General features: G+C 39.8%; 1 protein-coding gene across 1 annotated transcript in view; it reads right to left on the bottom strand.

Annotated features, from left to right (window-relative positions):
• The window catches only part of FBXL13 (F-box and leucine rich repeat protein 13), an 82,546-nt gene that overhangs the window by 39,143 nt on the left and 32,481 nt on the right, over positions 1-10,922 (bottom strand). Inside the window, exons 8-9 of the mRNA XM_063309360.1 lie at positions 10,482-10,577; positions 4,800-4,935 (exon numbers count right to left, since the gene is read on the bottom strand). Coding sequence (XP_063165430.1) covers positions 4,800-4,935; positions 10,482-10,577 — 232 coding nt within the window. The remainder of the gene's footprint in view (positions 1-4,799; positions 4,936-10,481; positions 10,578-10,922) is intronic.

Here is a 10,922-nt window from a genome sequence, read left to right as displayed (position 1 = left end):
CCTGGGAGCAAAAAGGAAGTCTATTAATAAAAATAAATAACCGGGGTATACATTCTACAATCCCGCTGAAGACAGGTAAATAAAGGTCCATACAAAGTTGTACAGACTTTCAAATTACACTATTTTGTAGGTAAAGGAAAACATATTTTATAAGACTCCTAAGTTTCAAAACCCAAAAGTATTTGATGTGCATGTTAAGGAAAACCTGTTGGGGAAACCAGTAAAAAAACCTTATAGCCAAGTTGGAATTGACCTTGCTTCTTCTTCATTTTTTCACACCAATTAATTCTTCCATGAGAATATCATGATTATTGCTGTGCATTAACAAGCTCAGCAGGACAATTTTAGCTTTTATTGATTTAAATGTATCAGTGTTTCTCAACCTCCGCAAGTTTAAGAAGTGTGGACATCAACTCCCAGAATTCCCCAGCCAGCCATGTTAAAGTCACACATCTTAAACTTGTGAGGTTGAGAAACACTGGTCTGTATAAACATTCAGAACATAACAAATGAGGTCTTTATTGTCTTGCAAATCTTTAATCATTCATTTGCCAGTCATGTAAAATGGCTGGCTCCCACTGACTGCATGAGGTGTCAGCAAAGCACTAATGAAATGTAATTCTTCTACAGTTGTTAACTTTTATATATATATATATATATATATATATATATATATATATATATATATATACATATACACATACACACACATATATATATATATATATTGGTTCATTCATTCATTCATTCTTTGCCTCACTATTGCAGATTGGAAATGCTCTGTACACAATATTGAGAGTGCAAGACAACACAAATACTAATTCCCTCAACAAAGTTTGTATTTAAAGTTAATGAAACTGATGAACTATTTTCTATGTTTTAAGCCTATTATAGTACAGTAACAACTTTATGGAATGATCACATAATCTGTGTAGACGTTGAAAGCTGGAGCACAATTGATAGAAATGGCTGAAGGATCATTCAACAAAACTCACTTTAAATTGTTTATTCCAGCTGAAATAGCTTTTTAAAAGTTTTCTTGTCTGACAAAGAATTTGTTCCTTGAATAACTGCAGGGCACCCAAGAATTCTGCAATTACTTATTTTGCCGAATGTTCATACTAGATGCACACAGGGAAAACATGTTGCTATACAGATATACTGTAAACCTTTTGAAGCTAAAATTCTTGGTTCTATAGTAGAAGAAAACATATTAATTAGCTTTTAATTCATGTTAACAAGGTAAAGGCAAGGAATACAGTCTCTCTGGAGGTAGTGTTTCCTGTGATGGACAAATGGGCACATCAATTTTGTGGTTTTGGGGGGCGGGGTTTGTAAAAAAGGAAAAAGGAAATGATTTCACTGTCTTTCTGATTTGTGGCCCTGAAATTACCTGATGGTCTCCCATCCAAGTACTAGCTACCAAAACTGATTTTGTTTTGCTTTAAAAAAAAAATCAGCCAAGGTTAGGTAGGTGCTGGCACCTGTTACAAACCAAGGGAACAAGGCTGTATTTTAAATCCAATATTATGAAGGGAACATTCATCTTTACTGGTTTCAAATATTATATAGTTTGGTAGAAACTCCTAAGAGAATTCTACTTTTGATGTCTATTAGCTTTATATCTGCTACATTTATTAAAGTTACACATCGGTTTATTATTATAAACAATCCTGAGCTAAACATGTGAAGGTGCAAATAATTATGAGAATGGCCACAAAATATACAATCTCCCTCCCTGTGGTAAGTGATTTGAAGAATTCTTTTCTACTGCTGTCAAGCAAAGTCAGAGAAATTAAGAAAGAAAGTTGTACTTCAGTTGCAAATGAAGAGTTCAATTGTTGAAAAGCAAAACGGCCCAAACACCAGCTAATTGTCCATAAATGGGGAGGGGAGAAATGGGAACATAAATACAAATGCTATTTAGGAAGACAGTGCTAAAAAGCAGCAGTATGCTTGTTTACTTTATTACGTTTATGGCTAAATTGGTAAATAATTCTTCAAATCAAAGAATAATCCAACATCTTTAACACATAATGTAGGCCAAGTGGCAATTGCTTCTGAAAAGACTTAGCGGGATACAATACCATAAATGGACATTTATGAGCAAGTGATCATAAAAGAAGAGATGTTCAGCAAAATAGTAATACCAGTAAGGATTATTCACATTAGGAACAGTGAATTCACTTAAAGCAAGCATGGGCAGATGTTGGGGGTGGGCCACACCTCACGGTTTTAAAGAGGGGTTGGAAGAGTGATGATGCAAAGAATGGGGAGAAAGCTCAACTGTCAAAATTGGCCGGCAAATCCTAATTAAAACATTCCCCTCTCAGTGAGCTCATTTCCCCCCGCCCACACCTGGCTCAAGTCATTGCGATGACCTTGGTTCCCAGCACTTCAGCTCCTGTTGGGATTCCCCGCTCCGTCCATCTAGCACAAACAATCTTGACACGCGTCCAAGCTTCTCAGTCCAACTGGCACTGACAGGAACCAGCATTACTGGGTTCATTTGATTGTATGATCCTGACATCCCCCTCCTCTGCAGAGTAGCACTCTCGAATGGTCATGACAAAGGAATAACCCAGCAGACAGTCTGGGTAGCCCACGCTCCCCTCTTAATAGGTGACAGGTCATCCAAAAATCAATACTCTGTGAGTGATGTCCTCCACTTACTATCCAGATATTTAAAAGCAAAATATTTAGATTTGAAGGACTTTCTTTACTATCACCATGGCTTCCTTGGTTATATAGCAGAGAGACATGGGAAAAGGATAACTACCAACGTAACCTCTTGCCCTTCTAATAACTATATTGGAAGCATTCGCTATGTCGCCCAGCAACAAGCAAATTACAACTAATAACTGCCTTCCAAAAAGTGCTGACTTAACCAATAAAAGCAAAACTGCAAGCAGCTTCATTCTTCATGGTAAGGATGCCATTATCATCATACAGATCAAAAATACTTAATGAAGGTTACAGAAGTTACTACCTGGTCCTGCTTTTCTCTGATTATTTCCCATGAAGAAAACATGGATATGGGTAGTTGATGACATAAATGGAGTGAAAAGTTGCTGCATTATAATGTTAATTTTAAAAACTGACATGACAGCTAGTACCACTGTAACTGAATGTATTGATACACGTATAAGATTACAGGTAGTTCTTGTTTAGCGACCACAGTTGGGACCAGCAATGGTCATTAAGCAAAGTGGTTGTTAAGTGAAACCGCAACTGTGCTTACAATCTTACTTCAGCTTTCCTTTGCTTTACAGACCTGAAAGGTTGTAAATACAAGGATTGGTCATAAAGTTACTTTTTCATTATTGTCATAACTGCGAACAGTCACTACACAAGGCAGTTGTTAAAGGAGGACTGCTCTATATAACAAGATATAGAATAATGCAACAGTTCAGATTTAAAGGGGAAGAAGTGACTAGGGTGCACATGGGCACACATGTTGTAATTGTCAGCAACTCTTTTCGTATATAGGCTGTGATAGAAAAAAGAATTTGCCACAAGGAAGATAACATCCCTTCCTTCCAGCAAATTAGACAGGAATGCCAGACAAGCAGAACAGAAGAGGTATCCACCTCAGTTATACTAAGTTAGAACAGAGAGAGAACGACTGAGTGCACACACTGTGCTACTAACTGGAGTTATTTAATTAAGAAGAATTAGCTGGTTCATATAACATACTATGCCATAAATCATGATTTATAAACCACAGTGGCTGGGTTCCCACAATACCAAACCATTGCCATACAAACCACTTCGTAGTTTAATGTAACATATGACTCCAGGCCCCAAATACCCACCTTTGGTCCATGTTGCCCTCTCTCAAGTCCAGTGATGGAAAACCATGTGGCAGCAAAAAACACGTTTTTTTTCCCAAAGCTTTTTTGGTTGGCTATAATAGCAAGCAGGGCAATGATGAGATGTGAGGCAAGTTGGCAGTTTTGGATTCTCCTTTTTTTTTTTGGTTGGGTGGTTGATTTGCTAATTTTACGTATTCTCTTTGTTCCATGATTTATAGAAATACAATATTCAAGTGCATCTTTGTCCATTGGCAGTTTAATACTAAATTTCACCCCTGCCATTTCAGAGGGTTTTACAGGCTGCAAAAATAGGACTTTGGGAAGACAGTTGCCCTTGCTTTATCAGAAAATCATGGCGGGAACATTAGAAGTCGTCTAATCCAACCCCTGCTCTGTGCAGGATTCAGAAGAGCAGCTCTGACAGATAACTATCAACCTCTGTCTGAAGAAGTGAAGCAAAGGAAAACTCACTACTTCATGTTGCAGCATGCGCTACTGGCTGAAAGCTTGGAAGGAATTTTGGTGGCCAAGGGTCACGCTTAACCTTTAGGGGAGCTGAAGACTGCCAAGTGATTGGGACCAGAGCATATGTAAGTGAAGCTGTGTTGGGGGAATGGGGAGAACCCTTTTTTTCAGAAAAATGTGTTTATTTTAGGCCTGATAACAAAGCTCTCATCTGCTTCCCATCATAAAATGAACGGTTCCTTCAGCAGTTCAAGTCAGAGGAATCTTGAGGGCTACAGAAAGGGACTCAGGGACCACAAGTTGTCCACCTCTGTTCAGCCCAGGGCTGGGTGTCTGGAACCCAGCAGTTATAAGGAGATTGCCTACTTTCTTCCAAGTGCTAGAAAGTTAGCTTTTATTTGTTTCATTTGTAAACTCAAAGCATGTTACTTCATATGGTTATAAATCAGTTGTCTGTAGCTTAATGTTAGGCAATTCATAAGAGAGAGAGAGAGAAATACAATAAAATGAAACACTCACCTATCTTTTTAAAAGTAAGCCAGTGTAGTGCAGCACAATCATGAAAGTTCAACTGCACCACATTAGTGCGCCATTTCAGCAAAATACGTTGCACCACTTTATCTGTTATAACGCCTTTCACTGCAGAAAAATTAATCTAAAAAAATAAAATATATTGCTATAGAAATGACAGAAAGACTACATTATTTCACCCATACAGCCATTAACTCTAACAATGTTATCTGAAAAAACATTGTAGCAGTTAAGCAGATGAGAATTATGCATAGATATAGCCACTCCTCCCTTAGCGACTCCCTCATTTAGCAACCAATAGCAAAAATAACAGTAATAAACTGATAAAACATTCATTTTCAGACCAACGCATGCATTTATGACCAAATTTCATGACAACAGAAGCCTTCAGTGTAAAACTGATTACAGCATGAGCTGGCCAGAGGTTCTAATAAACTAATTAAGGTCGCAGAGCTAAGCTTGTCAACTTGCAGTTAGCACTTTTTAGGGAAATGCTGCACTGAGAAGAAAAGCAACTCAGGGAGAGATAGCTTGTTTAAGGAATCTCTCCATCCTGCAAGGGGGCAACAAAAGGGGGAAAAAAAGAGGTCAGTCACAGGACACTGTATGAAAGAACTTGATCTGAATGAGATAACAGCAACCAGGGGTCTTTGCAGCATCTCTTTCAGTCACATGTTCAACCAGCAGCCATTTTGCTTAATGACCAAGTTGTTGGAAAATAATGCGGTCACTAAATGAGGCGAGGGCGTATATTGAAGTACCCTGACAATGTCTATAGCAGATGACAGCACTTGGTAAGATTAGTCCTGGGATGGGAGACCACAGGAGATAGCAGCATTGTAGGTCAGATTGAAAAGCCGAAAAATACATCCTGAAAGAACGCAATGCCAAACCATTTTCTTAGCAGCTGTCAATAAAGCTACATGGATATGTCTATGTCAGTGTTCCTCAACCTTGGCAACTTCAAGCTGCGTGGACTTCAACTTCAAGAATTCCCCAGCCAGCCATGTTGGGAGATAAAGTGCAGACAACTTGAAGTTAAAGGTTGAGAAACACTGGTCTATGTAGTCCTCAAAACCTGGCTTGTCTTGAAATAGTCTTTACTTGCTACTACCAACAATAGGAAAGGTGTATCTGAAAAAAAGTCTCATTAATTTTAATAAACATACTTTTGAAAGCAAGGACATCCTTTTTTTCAGAGTTCACCCAAAGTTTTTAATGAATAGCACAGCAGGACAGTTTTGTGTAAGGTTCAAAGTACTGCTTCTGTCTAAATCATTTTTGAAGCTCCTGCTGACCTGATGGATTGATACTTAAGCTATTTTTTTTTTGTAATCCGTTCAATTGTGTCCAATTCTCAGAGACTGCCTGGACAAATCCCTGAAGTTTTCTTGGCAAGGTTTCTCAGAAGTGGTTTGCCATTGCCTCCTTCCTCGGGCTTAGAGTGAGTGACTGGCCCAAGGACACCCAGCTGGCTCCATGCCCAAGGTGGGACTAGAACTCCTGGTCTCTAGCACAGTGCCTTAACCACTACACCAAACTGGCTCTCTGGGCCATCTATAGTAAAGCGCATATAGCAGCCAAAATTATATGTTTCATATGCCTGTACACATTCATTATAAAAAATCATCTATATTCTCCTTATTTCTAGAGAATACCCATCTTAATTTGCTGCAGCAAGAATTACAAAGAAATTTGTAGCGATTAAAGATGAATACATTCATTTTGAGATAGTGGTTGGTGAACAGCAATGCTGTTAATATCTGGACCGATACATTGCCACACTTTTCACAGAGCAATACAAGGACTGAATTCATAACAGATAAAACATTCAAACTTCTCATTATTTCCAATATAAAGCTGATGGTACATATTCACGTGCATACTGGAAGCTCTGAGAGGCTGGCTGCACACATCACACTAAGCCACATTTTGTTTTAACATGGTTTGTTATAGGGTAAAATAGCTAGGCTCAGCCCAACTAAATAAAGCACATTATGGCTTGAAATAATACTTAAAATAAAATTAGTTGTGAGGCTTGTAATACACCTTTCTAGTTTTCACCATATGCTTGCTATGTTAAAATTGGCTAGCTTCCATAAGGTGGAATAAGTAGAGAATCTGACAATGAAGAAATACTTATTTTTATTAAACTTAAAAGTCTCTCTGAATTTAATTTCAGAAGAGGATCCCAAGTTCTAATACAGTGAGAAAGGGAGAAAATGTTCCCTTTACTGCAGTCATATTTTAAATGTTCTGCATACTTCCATAAAGTCCCTGTTGTTGTTTATTCATTTAGTCGCTTCCGACTCTTCGTGACTTCATGGACCAGCCCACGCCAGAGCTTCCTGTCGGTCGTCAACACCCCCAGCTCCCCCAGGGACGAGTCCGTCACCTCTAGATCCATCCATCTTGCCCTTGGTCGGCCCCTCTTCCTTTTGCCTTCCACTCTCCCTAGCATCAGCATCTTCTCCAGGATGTCCTGTCTTCTCATTGTGTGGCCAAAGTATTTCAGTTTTGCCTTTAATATCATTCCCTCAAGTGAGCAGTCTGGCTTTATTTCCTGGAGGATGGACTGGTTGGATCTTCTTGCAGTCCAAGGCACTCTCAGAATTTTCCTCCAACACCACAGTTCAAAAGCATCTATCTTCCTTCTCTCAGCCTTCCTTATGGTCCAGCTCTCGCAGCCATATGTTACTACGGGGAACACCATTGCTTTAACTATGCGGACCTTTGTTGTCAGTGTGAGGTCTCTACTCTTGACTATTTTATCGAGATTGGTCATTGCTCTTCTCCCAAGGATTAAGTGTCTTCTGATTTCCTGACTGCAGTCAGCATCAGCAGTAATCTTCGCACCTAGAAATACAAAGTCTTTCACTGCTTCTACATTTTCTCCCTCTATTTGCCAGTTATCAATCAAGCTGGTTGCCATAATCTTGGTTTTTTTGAGGTTTAGCTGCAAGCCAGCTTTTGCACTTCCTTCTTTCACCTTCATCATAAGGCTCCTCAGTTCCTCTTCGCTTTCAGTCATCAAAGTGGTATCATCTGCATATCTGAGATTGTTAATGTTTCCTCCAGCGATTTTAACTCCAGCCTTGGATTCCTCAAGCCCAGCACGTCGCATGATGTGTTCTGCATACAAGTTGAATAGGTAGGGTGAGAGTATACAGCCTTGCCGTACACCTTTCCCAATCTTAAACCAGTCCATTGTTCCGTGGTCTGTTCTTACTGTTGCTACTTGGTCATTATACAGATTCTTCAGGAGGCATACAAGATGACTTGGTATCCCCATATCACTAAGAACTTGCCACAATTTGTTATGGTCCACACAGTCAAAGGCTTTAGAATAGTCAATAAAACAGAAATAGATGTTTTTCTGAAACTCCCTGGCTTTTTCCATTATCCAGCGGATATTGGCAATTTGGTCCCTAGTTCCTCTGCCTTTTCTAAACCCAGCTTGTACATCTGGCAATTCTCGCTCCATGAATTGCTGAAGTCTGCCTTGCAGGAACTTGAGCGTTACCTTACTGACATGTGAAATGAGTGCCACTGTTCGATAGTTTGAACATTCTTTAGTGTTCCCCTTTTTTGGTATGGGGATATAAGTTGATTTTTTCCAATCTGATGGCCATTCTTGTGTTTTCCAAATTTGCTGGCATATAGCATGCATTACCTTGATAGCATCATCTTGCAAGATTTTGAACAGTTCAGCTGGGATGCCGTCGTCTCCTGCTGCCTTGTTATTAGCAATGCTTCTTAAGGCCCATTCAACCTCACTCTTCAGGATGTCTGGATCTAGCTCACTGACCACACCGTCAAAGCTATCCCCGATATTGTTATCCTTCCTATACAGGTCTTCTGTATATTCTTGCTACCTTTTCTTGATCTCTTCTTCTTCTGTTATGTCCTTGGCATCTTTGTTTTTGATCATACGCATTTTGGCCTGGAATTTACCTCCAATGTTTCTAATTTTCTGGAAGAGGTCTCTTGTCCTTCCTATTCTATTGTCTTCTTCCACTTCCGCGTATTGCTTGTTTAAAAATAATTCCTTATCTCTTCTGGCTAACCTCTGGAATTTTGCATTTAATTGGGCATATCTCCCCCTATTGCTGTTGCCTGTTGCTTTCCTTCTTTCTTGGGCTACTTCTAGTGTCTCAGCAGACAGCCATTTTGCCTTCTTGGTTTTCTCTTTCTTTGGGATGTATTTTGTTGCCGCCTCCTGAACAATGTTGCAAACTTCTGTCCAGAGTTCTTCCGGGACCCTATCTATTAAGTCCAGTCCCTTAAATCTATTCTTCACCTCCACTGCATATTCCTTAGGAATATTAGTGAGCTCATATCTAGCTGATCTGTGGGTCTTCCCTAATCTCTTTAGTCTGATCCTAAATTGTGCAAGAAGAAGTTCGTGATCGGAACTACAGTCAGCTCCAGGTCTTGTTTTTACCGACTGTATAGATGTCCGCCACCTTTGGCTGCAAAGGATGTAGTCAATCTGATTTCGGTGTTGTCCATCTGGGGAAGTCCATGTATAAAGCCGTCTCTTAGGTTGTCGGAAGAGAGTGTTTGTTATGCAGAGTGAATTGTCTTGGCAAAATTCTATCAGCCTATGTCCTGCTTCGTTTTGTTCTCCCAGGCCATGCTTACCTGTAATTCCAGGTGTCAACTGACTGCCCACCTTAGCATTCCAGTCTCCTGTGATGAAAATAACATCTCTTTTAGGCGTGTTGTTCAGTAGGTGCTGCAGATCCTCATAGAACTGCTCTACTTCAGCTTCTTCAGCATCTGTGGTTGGGGCGTATATTTGGATCACTGTGATGTTAGATGGCTTGCCCTGAATTCGAATTGAGATCATTCTATCGTTTTTTGGATTGTATCCAAGCACTGCTTTAGCCACTTTACTATTAATTATGAAGGCTACTCCATATGAAGGCTACTTCATTTCTTCTGTGGTCCTCTTGTCCACAGTAGTAGATCTGGTGGTCATTTGATGTGAAATGGCCCATTCCAGTCCATTTCAGTTCACTGACGCCCAAAATGTCTATCTTTAATCTTGACATCTCACCAATAACCACATCCAATTTGCCCTGGCTCATAGATCTTACATTCCAGGTTCCAATGGTGTGTTGATCCTTAGAACATCGGATTCACCGTTCACCACCAGCACCGTCGGCCGCTAGCCGTCCTTTCAGCTTTGAGCTAGCTGCGTCATCACGTCTGGGGCTAGTTGAACTCATCCTCTGTTCCTCCCCAGTAGCATTTTGACCATCTTCCGACCTGGGGGTCTCATCTTCCGATGGTATACCGACATATCTCTGGTTATACTGATCTATTTAGTTTTCACGGCAAAAATACTGGGGTGGGTTGCCATTACCTTCCCCAGGTAATGTCCCTGTTAACCTGTCCTTATCCTAAGTTAAATCCCTCCAAACTTTGTAGTCTTTCTTAGTTGAGGAGCTGCCCTAACCCCCTTTTCTAAATCTTCTCTATAATGTATTTTTGAAGTTGTGGTGACTAGAAGTGTATGTCTGAAAATTCTAAGTGAAGTCATAGCACTACTACAGTTTTAGGATGATGGGTTAATTTAAGAATCATTATTCATTACTTCAGCTTGCTTCAGTGGATTTTTAGAAAATATATTGTTAAAATTTGGTTTCAAGCATCTCTACTTACATTACTCCATACTGTACCCACTTGTGTCATGGCCTTCCAACTTTGGCAAACCTGAGCACACCTAGCCAAGTCAACTATATTTAAATACTGGAAAACCTAAATTCAAAACAAAAAAGAATATTAACATGCAAAGCATTAAACAACAATATTCATCTATAAAACACTCAGTATCTTCAAATTTTAGATTTTACTGAAGCAGTAGTTTTCCACAACAACTTTTGAAACATGTTCTTACAATTGACTATTAGTACAGTTAGTCAGTTGTGTTAGCCGGGTAGCAGTTGCGACACTTCGGGGTCCCCTCATGGTGGCTGGTTGTTTTTCAGGTCGTTTGGTTTGCATGTAGGTATGCTGGGCGTGCTCAGCCTTGCCGGCCAGACAGATCCATTCATACAATGTCTCTGAGTCGTCTCTACACAATGCCCAACGCAGGACGTCCCT

Source organism: Candoia aspera, chromosome 7 (assembly GCF_035149785.1).
Source record: "Candoia aspera isolate rCanAsp1 chromosome 7, rCanAsp1.hap2, whole genome shotgun sequence".
Lineage (NCBI taxonomy): Eukaryota > Metazoa > Chordata > Lepidosauria > Squamata > Boidae > Candoia > Candoia aspera.
Note: the sequence above shows the minus strand (reverse complement) of the source record. Positions and strands in the feature narration are given on the sequence as shown.